Consider the following 19,655-nt stretch of genomic DNA (forward strand, 5'->3'; position numbering starts at 1 on the left):
CTCCTCCCCGGCCGCCTTGTTTGGTCTCTTGTTTAGTTTTTTATGTGGTGCTGAGGATCGAACCCACTGCCTCACACATGGTAGGCAAGCGCTCTACCATTGAGCCACAACCTGAGCCCTACTTACTTTCCTTTTATGTTATCTGCTTCATTCCTTTAACTTTTTCACTCGATGTTGAGGAAAATTGTATCAATTCCAAAGTGTGTAAAAGCTCTTCAAAAATTTTACAGTGCTTTGTGAATTCAAAATAATGATATTTGACTCTATTCAAAGGCTCTAGATGCGAATTACTCAGTGGCCTCAAGGATAGCATTATAGAGCTAGGTGATTATTTATATTCCTCCCAGATTATATTTTCTTGAACTTTTAGAATTTTGATCTATAACACATTCACACTTTAGGTAGGTTATATTATACAAGTTTATTTGGGGGATGGGGTTGTAGCTCAGTGGTAGTGTACTTGCCATCACGGGTGAGGCACTGGTTTGATTCTCAGCACCACATATAAATAAGTAAAATAAAGGTATTGTGTCCATCTACAGCTAAAAAAATTGAAAAACAAACAAATGAATCACTATTTGTAATTTGAATTATAAATTTTCTTAGAAATAACTTCATCTATAGCATTTAACTTCTTAGGCTAATTCATAAAGCCTATTTCATCCCCTTGACCCCATTGGTGGGGGCAGTTTGATGCATATGAAATTTTGGACTTTGGAGTCATACAAACATGATATTCAGTCTCAGATCTGTCACCTAATAGCTGCATAACTGTGGGAATTCAACTACCCTTGAAGATTTTGTTTGTTTCTTTATAAATTAAGGATAATAATGCTCACGTGGTAGCATTGTTATGAAGATTATAAAGGAAAATGTTAAGTTACTTTGGGGCCCAGTGCCACATATGTCCTTGATAATTGTTGTTTCTTTTTTCCTTATCTTTTTTGAACATATTTTTGTAACTTTCCTTTTTGAGTTATTATAGAAGTTTTGTTGTTTTTTGAATTGATTGTTAGATTGTCCTAAAAACTATAGATATGTTTAAGCTTCCTCACATTGTAGAATATTATATAATAAAGGAGAATAAAGTCAGTTTGGAAAATTAGGTCATAATAATGTATATCTTTAAAATTTCTCTTAGAAAACATGATTTTTAGTAAAACTTCCCCTCCTTTTGTGGGATTAAGTATTTGAAGTTACTCCTGATCTTCAGCACATTGGCTGAGGGAACTTATATCTTGAATGAATACTTTTTAAGAATACATCTGTTTGTGATATCTTTGTAATGCAGGTACTGTTTTTATTTCCACCTAAGTTTGAATATGATTTAATTTCCTGCTTCACTTCATCACTTTTTTATTTCCTAGTGGGATTTGGTTTATAGAGTTGACTTTGTTTTTAGGTTTATATTTTTAATGGAGAAGGTTGTCAGCTTTAGGAAGTCCTTTAAGGGATTGGAATTCATTTGCTTTTAGTAAAGCTGGAATCATTGTTAAACTCACAAAAATTATCTTTCAATGGATAGTATATAACTGAACAATTAAAAAATGTTATTAGTATTGATGTTATTCCAATTATTGTTTGTTTAGTTTTCCTTGTTTAAATTTTTTTTTTTAAGGTAGCATCACTTGGACACAGGAAGCTTGTCTGCATTATTCTATTAATAAAGAAATGCTTGTTCTCTGATTTGATTGTTTGAATTGTGTGAATTGGGGAGTAATGTTTTTTTAGCATGACACTTTGGGAACTGCTACTTGGTTAGGATACTTTTGTTCCAAGGTCTCTTTGAGTCAGATCCTATTAAAAATGAAATGTGACAAGCTGTGTAACAATGAAAATATTTGAACAATACAATACTTGTATTATTATTGTATGGCTTTGAGGAAAACCTCATACTGTGTCTAATTGAATTTATTATGCTTAATGAATTTTTTAAACCAAAGGGTACCTTTTTTGTTTACTTGATCATCCAGTTTACATTTTTTAAGTGTATGTAAAATACAGTATAAAATATATAGAATGCTTAAAAATTTGCAGCCTGAAAGATAATTATATAGCAGTTACACTATAACATTTGCAAAGAAATACTGTTAAAAATGACATTCTCAATAAGTTAGATTCTAATAAATGGCTGGAAAAGGAAGGGATAAAAATATTAAATTAACATTTGCTTTCATTAGCAGTTCCTGTGAATTTTTATAATAGAATTGATCACAGTGAATTTATTTGGTAAATTATCAATGTCCATGTTGTGAACCTCCTTCAGAATGCCTGCCTTATGGTATCATATTCAGAAACATATCATTAATTTTAAGTAGTGTTCTTTTTTAAGAGAACAAAAAATTCAAATTTAGCTGCTTGATACTTGTTATACTATGTAAATTATTATGGTAAATGTAATATTATGTAAAAATCCCTAAAGTGGTTACATAGGGATTGGAATCCATGAAGTAATTTTTATTAGTTTATGCAAGAATATCACTATGAATCAAATTTAGAAAGGATTGCAGTAGAATCAAGCAAGATATTCTTTTTCCTTAACACTATAACTATGGAATAAGTGTTTCTCTAAATGACCCTTTTCTAAATCTCAGTTTTGGAAAGGAGTAAGAAGCTAGTGTGTGAGACTGTATATTTTGAGAGCTAGGAAAAAGTTTAGTTTTGTGTTTCTGTGACACTGTCTTAAAACTTGGTATTTTATAAGTATTAAAAAAGAAAGAAAGAAAGAAAGAAAGCTGGTAGAAATGTCTCAGTGCTTTGGTTTTGCCTAACCTGTTTTTTCTTGCTTGATGATCTAATATCTGTATGGATTCATTGGCTTTATTATTGGATAAAGGTGAATCAGTACCCCCTGCTATCCCTCCACCCCCCAGGTCTGAGAAAAACGGACTCAGTATATTGTGTTCCACCAAATATCACTAGCTAGGACTTGTCATATTTAAATGATATTAAGCAATATTAAACCCTTTCCTTGACCCCCCCACCCCCCAAGAGGCCTTTGAAAGATGTCCTTAGGAGTTGGAAATAAAAAGACTATGTATGACCAGGCAGTTCTGCTATTTGAAAGACTTATCTAATTGAAAAAAATGACTTGCTCACAGCCTTCATAAAAATAAATTACAGTTGGATTAAAGAACAAAAGAAAACATAAGAATATTTTTAGAGGTCTAGGTAAGAAATGAGTTCATGAATAAGATATTTAAAAAAGCACAAATTATGATGGAAAGACTTGGTTTGACTACACTAAAGGTTTTTATTTTTTGTACCAGAGATTGAAACCAGGGGCACTTAACCACTGAGCCACGTTCCCAGCCTTATTTATTTTTTATTTTGAGACAGGGTCTTGGCTAAGTTGTTTAGGGTCCCACTAAATTGCTAAGGCTGGCTTTTAACTTGTGATCCTCTACCCTTCCCTTCCTAAGCCACTGGATTACAACTATACTAAGATTTGAAAATTTGGTGTGGCAAAATAAACTGAACAGAATAAAAAGAAAATTATCAGATTGGAAGAATTTTTGCATGTTTTAGATCCAGAATACATAAGGAACTTGAAGAATATAAAGATGGCTAAAAAATTAAACAACAGAGGTCACTAAAGAATTCAATGGTTAAAAATCATGAAAAAAAGTCACTAAAAATACAAATTAAAATCATGAGCTACTATCCTGACTAGGAGAGGATTGAAAGTGGCTCACCTTTTCTAAGGAATTTTAGAGTAGATTCCCATTGCTAGTGTTTTATCAAGTCTGTATAACAGTAATTCTCAAAATGTGGTTCCTAGACTGGCAGCATCAGCATCAACTGAGATCTTGCTAGTAATGCAAGTTATTGGAGTACCACTCCAGATGTACTGAACCAGAAACTGAATCTAGCCCATTAGACGATTTGGATACATGCATAAACTTGATAACTTCTTTAGAACCATAGTGATTAATACTATATGTTTTAGAAAAGATTCATATCCTCAGACTTAACTCTTTTACATCATACATGGGTATGATTATGTGCCAATAATTTCATCCCTTCTAGTCATCTGAGGGTGATGATATCTATCTTAAAGAGTTGTGAAACTTGAATGATATCGCATGGTCTATGCCTGTCCTGTAGCATGTAACAAAAACAAGTATTTCACAAATGAAATAGGTATTTCATAAAGTCTTTTGTAGAAGACTTGGCTAGAGTATTTCTGAATCAAACTACCTGGAGAATTTAGTAAGAGCAATTCATAGTAAAATTCCATTCAAGTGATTACGAATGGAAGGCAGCTCATTCTGTTTGGCATTGTACTGGAATGCCTGCACCTTCATCCATGGAAAAAGCACAGTGGTGAGGAGATGTGGTTCTGGTCTTGGGAGCAGTTAGTTTCTTTGTCTGAGAGACAAGTACTTAGATGAGAGAAGGCATAGTCTATGATTCTAAAGGATTAGACACACAATCAGGTGCTGAGTGATCTACATAGCTGCTAAAACAGTGGAAGCTTATAAGGGAGAGCAGTCCGTGTGAGTTGAAGCAGTGGGTGGGTTCCTGGAAGAACTGTTAAACTGTTGCAGTCATTTTTTAAAAATATTTTTAGTTGGGCTGATTGTGGCTCAGTGGTAGAGCACTTGATTAGCATGTGTGAGGCCCTGGTTTTAAACCTCAGCACACATAAAATAAATGAATAAAATAAAACTATAAAAATATTTTTAGTTGTAGATGGACAAAATATCTGTATTTTACTTATTTATTGTTTTATATGGTGCTGAGGTTCCAACCCAGTGTCTCATATGTGCAAGGCAGGTGCTCTACCACTGACCTATAACCCGAGCCTGAAGGTCATCTAAGTACAATTTTCCATGAGCGTATTTCTTTATTTACAAATTTCATAAAAAAATGAACCTTGTTAAAAATGTAGAAAATAAGGAAAATCACATGTAATTTCATAACTCAGAGACTTATGGCTAGACATGTTAGTGAGTTAACTTTTAGTTTTGTTGTAAAATACTAATTACTATTGCAGTATGATAGATCCTCTTTTTCTTCAGTGCTAGGGTGGTAACTAGGGCATTATGGCACACTAGGCAAGCACTCTTTCACAAACCACTCTCCCAGTTCTAAATGTTTACATTCTATTTTGAGTTAATTCTTCATAATGCAATGACGTTATTACAGAAACCACTTAATGGTCATATAAATATGGTGTCACTTGAGTTTATTAATGTTCCTTTTCAGTTTTTTAAAAAATATTTATTTTTTAGGTGTAGTTGGGCACAATACCTTTATTTTATTTACTTATTTTTATGTAGTGCTGAGGATCAAACCCAGGGCCTTGCACGTGCTAGGCGAGCACTCTACCACTGAGCCCCAGCCCCAGCCCCTCTTTTTCAGTTTTTGAAGTCATCCTTGAAACATGCATTTAAAAAGTTATTTGCCTTTCTGATTACTTTCTTGAGATAGATTTTGCTTTGTAGAATTATTATGGACATTCTTAATGTTTTTGAGGTCTGCTGCCAAATTATTTGCCAAAAGGAGTATTAGTTGATCCCTTTCTTTGCTCATTCTTTCTTTCACTTGGCATTTATATGCTAGACCCTATTTCAGGTACTGGGTATGTGATGTTGAACAAAACAGGCAAAAATGTCCGTGTTCATAAAGCAAACATCCTAGTAGGGAAAAAATAAGTTAAATATGAAGTACGTTGGATGGTTAAATGCCCTGAGAAAAATGGTACAGGAAAAGGGAATAGGAATGGTGGGGATAGGAAATTGTACTGGTAAATGTGGTCAAGGAAGATCACATTAGGAATTAATTTATAAATAAGGGTCTGAGAGAATGCTCCTTGCTACTTAGCTGACTGACTGACTAGCAAGGCAGAGACCATGAATAGAAATGTGGCATGTGTGTTTGAGGCACAGCAAGTGCCTGTGGCTGCCAAGGCTGGGGTAGAGTTAGTAGAGCAGTAGGATGGTGAGTCAGGGAGGTGCTGGAGAACTAAGGATGCTTTTGAAGAGGACTTGACATGAATTTTATAGGATTCCTCTGGTTGCTCTTTTGAGGACAGACTGTAGAAAATTGGAGGCAGAAGCAGGGAAATATGTTAGGAGGCAATTTTAGTAATCTAGGTGGAAAATATATAGTGGCTTACGCCAGGATGGTAGTGGTGCAGATGGAGATAAATGGTCAGTATTGAAATATGTCTGAATGATTTAATTGACAGGCTTAGCTGATACATTGGATCTGAGATATAAGAATAAGATCAGGAGTTCACTTTTTTTAAATATTTTTTTTTTAGTTGTAGATAAATACAATATCCTTATTTATTTTTATGTGGTACTAGGGATTGAATCCAGGATCTCACACATGCTGGGCAAGCGCTCTACCGCTGAACTACAGTCCCAGCCCCAGGAGTTCAGTTTTATACATGTTAAATTTGAGGTATCAAGCTGAGATGTTCAGTAGGCAGTTAGATAAATGAGTTTGGAGTGAGTGAGATTGAGAAATAAATTTAAACTTGATAGGGCATATTTGGATTTGAAGTGATAAGATTGAAAGAGATGAGCAAGGATGACATCAAGAAAAAAAGTGAATGAAGAAGTCCAAGGCCTGAGCTCTGGGCACTTTAAAAGGAAGAAGTCAGCAGGAGCCTGAGGAGGATCCAGTGGTACAGGGGATTGGCTGATCAGAAAACACAGAGTAATGTGAGGAGGCGGAAGCAATCACAGTATGAGGTGATACTTACAAGTCAACTGAAGATTGATTATTGATGTTAGCAGTCAAAAAAAGAGGTCATTGATGTGACCACTGGTATTTAAGTGGTTTTAGAGAACTGATGGGATGAAAGTTTGATTGGCTTGAGTCCAAGAGAGTTGGGGGTAGGGAGAGGAACTGGTAATAGTAAGCATAGACACTTCCTTTGAGGAACATATCTGGAAGCAGAATGAGAGATGGGGTAGTAGCTATTGGAGAAGGAGCTTGACCTTTTAAAAAATGTTTGCAGAAATAATAGCATGTTTGTACACTGATGAGAAAGATCCAATAGAGAGGTAAAATTAATTTTTTTTATTATTGGTTGTTCAAAACATTACAAAGCTCTAATTAAAAGGGAGAATTGATGGAGATATATCGGAATTGTTAAGAGGGGATGGGATCCTTCTTCACAAATGGATAACAGTGGCCTTTGTAAGGGGCAAGGCCGGTTATTCTCATAATAGAATGAAGGCAGAGTCTATAGGGAGAGGGACTGGATGGGTATAGGTGATAGAAAGGGTCCTGTGGGAGTTCTCTTCTGATTGCTCTGTTTTCCCAGTAAAATGGCAAATAAGATAATAGCAAATGAGGATAAAGAGCATTGGAGGTTTGAGGTGAGAGGAGAAAATGTGAAATAGCCACTGAAAAGAGCAAGAGGATAAATGAGGGAAGGAAAATGTGGTATGGTTAGCTGAGTTGTGTTAGAGTCTGTAAACAAGTCAGGATGGCGCCTGGCATTTTGCCAGAGAAATGTTAGAGTCTGTAAACAAGTCTGGATGGCTCCTGGCAAAATGCCAGAGGGAGTGGTTTTGTGAAGTAACAAAAGCGAGCCATTAAGTGTGGTGATTCCTTATTGGTTGACTGCTGTATTTAGTTTATGTTAATTAGATAAGCTGTGTGGAATGTATAAATACCCCTCCTGTCCTACAATAAACGGCTTCCGCTCCTGCTGTATCAATCTACACAAGTTGTTCGTCACTCCCCCGTTAGTTTGCTGCAGCCGGACTGCGGCAGAGTTGTACTAAACCCCACTTCTGGTTGATAATCATGAATTATTAAGATCGTTTATTTGAGATTGTTTTGTTCAGCCACAGTCAGCTATAGGAGTGCAGTTGAGCAGCTGGATTTAATGAGAATTGGAGGTTGACCAAGTAAAGATGACAAAGTGAGAGCCCAAGGGAGCTGAGGATATATATAAGGAATAGCTATAACAATAGAATGTAAGCTGGGCTGGGAGGACAGTGTAGACTGGAGACAGATGAAGGCAGTGGAAGGGCTGGTAGAGTGTGAATCCCTATGAGCCTGAAGAGAACAGAGAATGAATCAGCAAGTGACCAGGAGAGGTCATGACTAGAGACTGAGATGCTTAAAATTGTGATTACTGGGGGTGGGGGGGGCGGATTTAGAATAGATAACAGTAGAGTTTAGTGTTTGGCTAGGAGAGTTGAGGTTGGATAGAGGATAGGATTTTGGGGGATAGGAGGCCAAGGAATGAAGAGTTTGGGGATTTGGTAGGATCGTTTATGTGAGTGGCAAAACCCGTAAGATGTGGTGGGAGTAGTGTAAAGTGAGTCTGAGTGTGCCAGGATCTATATCACTGAAGGAAGGAGGAGTAACCTTGGAATTAGTAGATGACAGCAAAGCAGAGCAGGGAGAGGGAATGGTCTGGTGACCTGAGGTTAAAATCTGGGGTTTTAGAGAAGAGGAAGAGAGGATGTTCTGGAAGTGGCAACAAGGAAGAGTCCACCTATTCCACCAACAGGTCACGGGAGAGGAGGGCAGAGAAGAAACATCACCACTTGAGAGGGCTCCAGAGGAGCCCATTCTTACTTGGGTCCCAGTAAGAATGTAAGAATAAGAAGAGAATTTATGCAGGAGAGGCTGAGAATTTGCTGCTGGCTGACCACAAGTGCCAGAAAGCAAGCGTTGTGGGCTGAAGGGAGTGTGTGTGAGGGTGCAGTGTTGTGCTATTCCTTTGGCGACCTCATTTAAAATTCACTTTGCTTTTGATGGAGGACATGGTTCTTTGTCTTTTAATTTTTCAAAAAGTGCTAGTATGGGGCTAGGGTTGTGGCTCAGTGGTAGAGCACTTGCCTAGCATGTGTGAGGCACTGGGTTTGATTCTCAGCACTACATATAAATAAATAAAATAAAGGTCCATTGACAACTAAAAAATATTTTTCAAAAAGTGCTAGTGTGATTGAATGTTAAGTCGTATAAGACTGTACAGTTGGCCAAAAGTATAAATTGTTATGCCTAAAGCACATCTTTTGAAAAGGTCTGATTAGGATTCTGGGAAGAGGAGAAAGAAGACAAGAACTTGTCAGGTTTTGTGGGAAAATGAATTGATTAGACTAATTAGACTTGGAGATTAATAATTAAGAAATGGAGAGGAAATTGGGTAGGTTGTCTTAATGGTAAGGCTAAGGACTCTAGACCAGCTTTACAACATAAAGGTCTTGAAACATGAAAAGTGGTATAGGTCCTATAAATTTTTAATGTCGAATTACCATATGATCCAAATTCCACTAGTGGCATATACCCAAAAGAAGTGGAAACAGGAACTTGAACAGATATATGTATGCCCATATAAGCAGACCAATAAACAGTAGGTGAAAGGTTAAAATCACCCAAATATCCATTGATGGAATAATGGATAAACAATGTGGCATATACATAAATGGAATTTTATTCAGCTTTAAAAAGGAACAACATTCTGACACATGTTGCAACATGGAGGAACCTTGAAGACATTATGCCAAGTGATGTAAGTCCATCACAAGGGGACAAATGCTGTATGATTCCACTTTGATGAGGTTTCTATATAAATTATATAGAAACAGAACACAGACGGTGTTTGCCAGGGGCTGGGAGGAGGGGATAATTAAGAGGTGGCATTTAATGGGTTTAAAGTCTCAGTTGGGGAAGATGAAAGGTTCTGGAGATAGATTGGTGGTGATTGTTGTATAACAGTGTGAATTACTTAATGTCACAGTGCCATGCACTGGAAGTTAGTTCAAGTGGTAAATTTTATGTCATTATTTTGACAGTTTAAAAAAGTGATATTTAGTATGTTAACCACTTCTGATAATATAGAGGTAGTAGGCAGCAATATGCCTCGGAGAGAGAGGCAAAATTTTGGTAAAAGAAAATCTTCTCTTGACAGGCACAGTGTGTTTCACTTGTGGAGATGTCAGCTTTTATCTATGCTATATGCACTAGGTTGGTCTTAGCACTAGGGTTCTGAGTATGGTTTAGAGGAACTAGGAAACACATTTTCTTAAGGAGGAAAACATTTTTTTTCTCTGTTCTTATTTACTGTTTAATCTTTTTTCATGGATGATACAAAGATAACATCTAGCCTTCAAAATTATCCTGTTTTTAATGAGTTCATCTTCTAAATATTGTGTTCACTAGTTGGGTGCTAGTTACTTTGTAGTCATTTTATTTATATCCTGAACTTGGCAAAGGAATTTAAATAAAGGAATTGGAAAGCTCTCATTCATAATTTGCTAAGGCCTATTTCATGACAACATGTTTTAGTTATTTGTCCAGATGTATTCTTATTGTAGAGTCACAATAATGACTAGAAGACAGATCAACATGTAGACATAAATAAATAAAGCCAAAAAAGAAAGCCAGTGTTGGATTCTTTGGATTCTGATGGATCCAGGCTGAATCCCAGCTCTGTTACTTAACTGTGAATTTGCTCTTAGTGAGCTTCACTTTCTTTATTTATAAAATATCAATACATCTTCTTACCTGGTAGGGTTGTTGTGATTAAAGAAAGCAAGTTAAACCACTTATGGTAATATCTGGTATATCGAGGCATTCAGTAAATGGTAGCTGGTAGTGGTATAATTCTGACTGAAAAATGTTAAAATGTTTACTGGACCTCTGTGGGTGAAACCCAGTCTGCAAACTTACAAAGCAAAGATATTAGCAGAAAGGTCCTTCAATTTCTACATATTCACCTCAGGGTTTCTGTAAATCTGGGAGAGTCCCTAATGCATCTAATGTTTACAGATCATTAGCAAACAGATGCCAGGAGGCAAAAAATAAACTGTAGCTTTAAGACTCTGGAGCCACTGACAAAGTAGGGAAAATCAGTTTCTGATAAAGTTATAACATTTCTAAGTGAGTAATAGAAGGCAATGGGAAATTTTAATTGAGTTTATAAAAGTTTATTTCAGGAACACCCATATTTCCAATTTGAGGCATACCTATACATCTGTAGCCATTTAATTTATAGTGCTTGCTTATTTCTCCATTGGGGTTAATAACATAACAACAACTAATATTTATTGTGTGCTTACCACATTCCAATGTGATATTTAGGAAGCCTATAGCATTCAAAGTCTTGTTTTCAATTGGATGTTTTGAAATTGGCCTTTTATCCACTTGGAGAAACAGTATATTTAATGAGTTTATTTTATTTATTCTGTTATACTTCAGATATTTGTTGGGTATTTATAATAGGCAAGACATTTTGTAGGAGGCAAAGCTAAGGAAAACATGGGACCTGGCCTCACAAAATTCTCCTCTTTATACTGTATACTGTTAAGAAGTAAGTATAGTGCATCCTGGAATGAACTTTGGTCTAATATCCCTTCTCTGCCAGCTCTTCCCAGAAGCTTTTTTCCCCTCTGGACAAGACTAAGTGCTCCTCTGTTAATCCTGTGGAAGAGCTGAGCAAGTCTTATGGTAACGACTTGTTTAATTCTGTGTTTTCCAATTAGGTTTAGCTAGACTGCAAACTCCTGGAGGTCAGGAGACTGTGGCTTATTCATCAACTGGGCCAGCCACATCAAGTGTTTGAACCATGATTGAATACTAATTTTATAACTTTAGACAATTTGAAAAATCCTATACAAACCTCTTAAGTTCTTTGTGTTAAAGTTATTGCAATGGTCCTGATAGCATAGCTTTCATGAAGGTAAAAGCAGAAATTTTTACTAATGCTGATCACAGCACTGGCACATAGTGGGTACTCCATCAATAGCTTAATATTTGAATCAGTAATTAAGTCATCTCTTTTCACCAAATTTGACAGATGTGATATATCTATTTATGAAGACCATATGCAGTAATGTCACCTTTGTAATACATAAAGGGCACAGCTGTCATTTAGGTTAACTCTGATTATTCATATTGGCATAAAATTGTGACACTTAGGTTGCTCAATCAGAAAGACAGACTAGGGCTGGGGTCTAGCTCAGTTTTAGACCGCCTGCCTTAGGCCCTGACCCAGGTTTCAATCCTCAGTATGGCAAAATAAAATGAAAAGATGGGTTAAAGTGAATCCTAGATCATAGAAACATTACATAATGCCTGATATTAAAGCCATTAAACCAACTTCATCTATGTGTTTTCTATCAATTTGATTCATTTTAGGAATTAGTTCTAAACTCTTAACTAATTTAAAAAGCTCCTAAATATTAGAATTTAAATAGTAATAAAAATTGAAAGCTAAGATATGCAGTAGGGAGAAGGCAAACTTGTTCTTTTGGCATCCTCACTCCACCCTGTTTAGCATACATTTACCCTCTTCCATTTTAAAGCCCTTTTTGGAATTTCACTTATGTTTTGCTTTTTGGTTACACATGACATAAATTTAGTTAAGGATCATATTTATATTCCTTTTGTAGATAAAGTTATGAAAAAATTTCAAATTATTGGTAGGCAGTGGCATTTTCTGGGTGAAATCCATCAGCACTCTCCAGAAGGAAATTTGAAACTCTAGATTTTACTGTATAATGTCAATGGACTCATTATTTGTAGAACAGCTGATGCATTTAGGACTTGTTGATTCACTTAATTGCTAACTGTACAACATTCATAACTCCAACAACTGAAAACAATAGGTCAGTATCTGCTGTTTATGCATAAATAGTCACATCGTAGCAAGATATGTCGAAAGGCAGAGTATGTTAGTCGGAGGAGGAATGGGGCATGTGAATGGTCCCATTGCTTGCCATACCAAGGTGGGTTTTGCTCTTTTCCTTCAAAAATACTCTTTGTGCTTTTATTATAGGTGTAGATGGTCAACTGTTTCTATGTTATCAGGATGGCTACTGTTGAAATAGTATTTAATTGTATTTTAAATTCCAATGTTAGGGAGGGGAATGCCAGAACAGAATTGTGGTTTAAAATTGGGATGATGAGTCCCAATTAGAATAAGTTATAATCCAAGTGTATATAATGTGTCAAAATACACTACTATCATGTATATCTAAAAAGTCCAAATAAAAAATGATCTTAAAATTGAGATGATACAATGTTTTTCTATCTTACAGTTTCATGATTCAGAGTTAATATATGGAATAAATTTTTTTTTTAAGTTACAGATTCCTTTATATACTGAAACCAAATAAATGTTTATTTAAAGTTCTTAAAAATGATTTTTTCCTAAATTGTGAGTTAGACTCCTTTGAAATTTTAATGGTAAATCTGCATTTTAAAACCAGTAACTTAAAAAGAAATAGTAATTTTTAATTTAGAAATGTTTGAAAGACAGTCTTTTTTTTTTCATTACCAAGGAAAACCTGTTGATTTTTTTAAATATGTAAAATATTTGAAGCAGTCCTCTTAAAAATATGCTTTTTTAATAAGTAAATTTTAACTATCATAAAAGGAATAATTTACTAGAATAATTGTATTCAGTTAAAGTGCTAAGCTAATAATTCAGATATTTTACAATATAAAGTAAATGAAGCTGAATTTTTTTGTAACTTTAATAGGTTTAATAGGCAATGTCCTTGAAGTTCTTTATTTAGCCCAGTCCAGTTTGTAGTCACACTATCAGGAAAATTTAATTCTGCATTATGCAACATTTTTAATAAACTTTTCCTTGCAGATTAAAAGAAAGTTTATTTCTGAATGTGTTTTGGGAAAGATTGAGCCTGGTCTTCACAAGGTAGCACAACTTCTTAACCATTTTCTGAGTCTACATTTTTTATGTGTGAATCTGGAAAATGCCATTAATGAAAGAATAGTGGAGTGGTCTATTATCCTGTTTGCAGCATATTCCCATCTTCTCATCTGGAAAATTAAATCTGATTACAGCTTGGATTAACATTTAGAGTTGTGGGAAGAGGAAGGTAGTATCTTAAACTCCATGAAATTGAACAATGAGATTATATCATTTATAGCTAATGTTAAAGTCCTACTTTTTTAAAGAGCAGATTTTTAAAATTATGAATTTAAAAGTGTTAAGTATTTTGTTACTTATAGACTGAAATATCTTAGCGATCATGATTGGACAGATTCAGTAGGCATTAAATGTAATGTTTTCTGCCTTGATACTTGACATGTTAAAAGTGAAAGCAGTGTGGATTTCCGTGTTTACTGCTACATTGGCAGCTTCTCTTAAATTTCCTAAAGAAGCTCCAGTTATAGAAGTTACTGACATTTGGCCAATATGCAGTTATTACTAATTTCAAACAAACGAAGTCAGTATATTTTTAAATCAATTAAATAATATGTCATGCATTAACTCTTCAAGTAGAGTCATTTGTGTAATGGAGAGGGAAATGGGGAAATAATTTGGTCGTGTGTGTGTGTGTGTGTGTGTGTGTGTGTGTGTGTGTATTCATTACTAGTTACTGATGTGCAAACGAGCCCTCATATATAACTATGGTGCTTTTATGAATTATTTTGTATTTCTGTTGTAAAAGATCTGTCTACCACGTTTTCTAGGAACTTTAAGCCTAAGGCAGAACTCAAGGATTTTGGAGCCTGTGTAAAATAATTTATAGCACCTTTCCAGTAAGTCTTGCCCAAACTCTTATTCTATTAATTAAACATCCTGTGGCAATCTGGTATATCTTAAAGATTTAAAAGTATGTATGGAAGACTAGAAAGCATAGACCATTGAGATGGAAGAAAATTAGCCTTTCTTAAAAAAAAAGAAATAAGACATCTTTGTTCCATGTCCCCCCTGATGTGAAGATGTAGCCTTTTATGCATGGTTAAATTCTCTGCCTGAATGAGATTGTGCTGTTGGGAGTCCTATCTTGTGAAATGTCTTGTTTAAAATATGGAAATGCTTCTTGTGGTCCTCAGGTGAGTAGTGCACATATGTTTCTATGGGGACAACCTTGTAGATGACAATGATGCTGGGAGAGGTAGGACCCATTACATTGACATAATGTGAAATCTCTTTAAGAGCCAACTGCCTCTTTTAGGGCTGTTTAGTAAAAGGTATGTGGACTCTATCATGTATTGTTGGCAAGATATTTTAAATGCTATATTTGCTGTTGAAAAATATTTTCCTGGGAAATGGTGAAATTGATTTTTAAATTTGTAAGAAACTATGATTTAAATTAGGAGAAAGTTGCTGAGAGAGGAGGATAAGGAAAGAAGAGTGTTCTGTGTACCACTCTATTATGTTCTTAATTTTCTGTCAGCAAGACAATTCTAAGGAGAAAGCCTGACATATGCTGATAACTCTGTTCTTACTGCCAATTGCCTAAGCAAATTGTTGTATTACTTTCTTCCATGGAAGTACTCTCATCTGCAGATTTTTGTGTTGAAAGTTAGCTGTTTGGTGACACTGCATCTGGCGATGAGCATACGAATGTGAGAAGGTGTTTTGGAACATTAGCAATTATAGTATTGGCTGGTGGATAAAGAAATAGATACATAAATATTAGACCAATGCAGTTTTCCAGTATATGTTATTTTCCATATAAAGATATAGAACATTTCATAAAATGTTCCCAGACCATTTAAAACTCAAAGAAATGCAGCTGACGCAATGAAATACATAGAGTACTTGTAAAAACATACAGACATGCAAGTGGATTGCTGCCAGACAGAAAATTTAAAGGCGGTTTGCTTAACTGCAGGGTGCTACGTTTTGTACATGTGCCATGCTGAAACTGTTAGTAAGGCGGGTGTTGTGTTGCTTGAGAAAAGCAGATTGTATTTGGACCTTTTTAACTCAGATGTTTCCAATGCCGATATTTTGGTGACATTATGGCATTGTGATCAACTCAATGTGAAACAACATTTCAACCTCCTGTGCTAAATAGAGATTTTAGGAAAACTCAAATAAATTGTTTGCAGTCTCTGTGTTAATTTTTGTAAAATGGCTTTCATAGTTTTATTAACTATCAGACTGGATCTTTGAGCTAATTGAATGGAACTTTATAGGGTGGACGTTAGTTTTCTTTCTTTCTTTTTTTTTTTTTTTAAGTACTGTTTTAGAGAATATTAAGGTCCCTTGAGTTTTGCTTTTTATAAGCCTCAGGGACTTTAAAGAGAAGTAAACAAAAGTTTTATGCTTGAATTGTAGTAAATAATCATGCATATGTTATCTTGAAACCTTATTCTGTTACAATTTGGTACTCTTACTTGAGGGATAGCCTTAGAACAGCTGAAGGAGTTTAATTGATGGTGTTTATTTCCCATTGAGGTAGTGGTTAGGATGATATGGTTGGTATGGCCTATAAGTTGGCATGCTATAGCCATCTTTACCATCAGTGTATTAAAATAGGTAGGTTTTTCTTTTTGTCCATTCCTTCTTCTTTTCAATTCTATTATATTTACTTATGAATAAAATAATTTTAAAGTGACAAGTCTGATGTTAATATAGTTTCTTTTTAACAGAGTTGATTGAAAAGTTTTAAGAACCTTCTCCCACCCATGAATAAGAAACTTACTTTTTTAAAATTAAAGAATATACCACAAATGCTAATTCCTAATTTTATCTCTTCACAAAATAGTGATAGAAAAATAAGTCTTTGGTTTTATTTCTGTCTGTGTTTTGTGGTTCCCAAGAAGCATAGACTACTGCAAGAAAGAGAACATGATATTACATATTTATATAGGAGTCATATCTGTATGAAATTTTCTACTTGAAGAGTGTTAATCACATGACAATTGGAAGAAAAAGAATAAGCCTTAGATGATTTTGTGGTTTTTCCAACTTCTATTTTATTATGTCCCTCAATGACTTAGACCTACATATTTTTGGTCTCTGGATCAAATTTTAAGTTGTTTGTGTATGTTAGGAATTAAAGCCCTAATGTTTTAAGGTCCTTTCCTTCTCTCTCTTCTCTGTGGTATACTTTTAGAGGTTTGTTGCACAACAGACTGTCCTCTGTATCCTGCTAGCTATTTCTTCTTTGTAGAGTACAGGTTAAGCATCAGTAATCTGGAAATCAGAAATGCTCCAAATTTCAGATTTCAAATTTTTGGATTAGGGATGCTCAACCACTGAAGTCTGTGCAAATATTCTAAAAATCAGAAAAACTTCAAAATCTGTAACACTTCTGGTCTGAAGCATTTCCAGGTAAGGGATACTCATTCTGTAGTTTTCTTGTCACACTGTTGGCACCATCTGGTTTCCTGTCTCATGGGAACTGAATCCTTGTGTGGTTTCCATCCTTCTGGCTAATGATAAGCAATAGCTTCTTCATCTGGCCCACCAGAGTAGCCTTGAATGGTACTTTAGGGGGCATTACTCTAGAATTCTGTTAGTCTCCATCAAGACATGCCATGGGTCCCTTGCTAATAGTTGAAGTTGAGTATAAAAAGAGAAATTGATCCCCAGTCTTTAAGCCAACCAGAAGATACCCAAGAGCCAAAATGATCTACAAATAGATTGAACTTTTTTGCTCTACCCATTTTGGGAAACTATTTTTGGTGTGATTTTTGTATCTCTCTACTTTTGTTGTTAGACTTGGAAATTTAAAAAATAACATCCATTGGCTGTAATGACTTGAAAATTGATGTATTCTAGAATTTAAATGTAGTAAGCAAATAGGCCCTTCCTTTTTTCTCGATTCTTCACCAAGTAACTATTAACTGTGCTTTTGTATTATGATTTGGAAGTATTTTAACTTTTACATGGATTCACTTTCCCAAAAAAGTAAATCAGTGTTATAAATTGGTGTTTTAGAAGTGAAAAGTGAGTAGTATATATTGTGAGATCACTGTTAGATGGGAGACCCTTACACACTGAGCTTTTCCATAAGATTTTTTGCATTGATACATAGTTTCCCACATAGATATTATTCTGATCACTCCCCTTAATGTGTTTTTGAAGAACCAAATCTTTTTATTAGAAAAGATTGAATGTTTTCATAATCAATAGTAAATGGAGTGCTAATAGCTTTTAATTAGTACAGTTCTGTATTGATTTACAGACATGGAATTGGATTATCTAGCCATGATGATTTAAGAATTAGGTGATACCTTTAGTAATTTCATTCTAAATAGATGTTCAGGAAAGGTAATTTCAAACCTGTGTATTTTTATAGTTTCTCAGCAAGTATAATTATGTCAGACAGAACATTTCTCATATCATGATATTTGATTACATTGACAAGCTAAAAGTGTTCTGCTTTTAAAGAAAATTGGTCTACTTTTATCTGTATTTTTATAAGAGTTCATATGTGCTTGGGAGAGGATATGTTTTATTTTCTAAAAGCACTGAGATTTGCATTTCTTCCTTGAAAGAATTCTCTTATTTTCCCCTTCTCCCCAATCTGAAGCTGGGTGCTCAGACCAACAAGCCAACATCGTAACAATGAAATGGAGACAACTGATTATAGAAGAAAAGTCAAACAGGTTTAAGACTCATTTTCTCTGGAAAAATATATTGAGGGCAATTTGCAGCTGGCAAGATTTTTGCATTAGGTAATAGTCTAAAGTTAACAGTAGCATCAGGTCTTTAAAATTTTTCCTTTTTATATTTCTGGAGGAGGGTAATGGAAGTGCCTTGCCGAGCCCTTCCTTGTGCTCATCAACATAGCAGCCTCAGCTGCCCCCCTTGGATCCCCTGCCAGGGCTGCTATCATCTTCTGATCAAATATTAATGTGTGATCCTCTGCTTGCTCACTAATCCAAAGCCAATTAATATTATCTGTCAATTATTTACAGATCCTGAGGTGCAGAGGCAATTCCCGGAGGACTACAGTGACCAGGTTCGGAATGCGTAATTAATTTTTTACATGACAAAATTTATTTCAGAGTTGTTCAACATATTATTACTGTTCTTTTTACTGAAAGAGATAAATGAATTTTTAGAAGGGAAGAAAAGCAGTAATTAGGAACCAAAGACAAAAAGTAGAAAATTGAAGTAGGACTTGAAAATATTAGTGCTAGATTCGGGTGTTTCCTTTAGAGGGGGAAATGTACAGAAACTCAGCGTGAAAATTTATCACAAATTTTACGTTTTACTTTGAGGTATGTTCTAGTCTGCAGTTCATTAGGAAATCCTTTTTGGATTGCCTGTGAACTTTTTCCCTCCCTTTTAATGCTATTTAAGCAGTCAAGAAGCAGTATAACCAAAAGGAGAGTGAAGTTATAACATTTCCTGGAATCTGAAATGGATGATGAAACTGTCAGTTACAGTAGCACTGGAAGAAGATGATACATATGCAGGAATTGTCTTAGGGTGAAGATGATTCTGATGATGGGAGTGAAAGTTCAGTTTGGCCACTTGGTTCTGCCATCTCAAAATTCCAGCATTCTTAAAACAGAATGGAGTGGAAGGAACTATTTTACTCATGAAATAGTGCTGAAGTTCTGATATCACTCTACTTTTTATAATAAATTCCATGTTATACATTCAGGATCCCATTTTCTTTTCTTTTTTTTTTTAATATTTATTTTTTAGGTGTAGATGGACACAACACAATACCTTTATTTTTATATGGTGCTGAGGATCAAACCTGGGTCCTGCCTGTGCTAGGCGAGCACTCTATTGCTGAGCCACAATCCCAGCCCCCAGGATCCCATTTTCTACATTGAGAAATATTGAAGATGTTTTGCAACTCTATTTGGCACCTTACATTTTTAGTTCAAATGTACAATTTGGTATACTTTTAAAAGCATTTTTTAGATAAAAGTATCCCACAACTTTATAAAACCTTTCACATGAAAGCTATTGTACACAATCAAAGTGTGTTTTTGAAGCA

The 19,655-nt window shown here is 35.0% G+C and overlaps 1 protein-coding gene across 5 annotated transcripts in view; it reads left to right on the top strand.

The window, feature by feature from the left end:
* Positions 1-19,655, top strand: part of Dennd1a (DENN domain containing 1A) — a 530,651-nt gene that overhangs the window by 124,875 nt on the left and 386,121 nt on the right. For all 5 annotated transcript variants that reach the window (XM_076845503.2, XM_076845505.2, XM_076845504.2 and 2 more), the window contains exon 3: positions 18,616-18,659. In XM_076845503.2, coding sequence (XP_076701618.2) covers positions 18,616-18,659 — 44 coding nt within the window. The remainder of the gene's footprint in view (positions 1-18,615; positions 18,660-19,655) is intronic.

The sequence above is a fragment of the Callospermophilus lateralis genome, chromosome 2, assembly GCF_048772815.1.
Source record: "Callospermophilus lateralis isolate mCalLat2 chromosome 2, mCalLat2.hap1, whole genome shotgun sequence".
NCBI lineage: Eukaryota > Metazoa > Chordata > Mammalia > Rodentia > Sciuridae > Callospermophilus > Callospermophilus lateralis.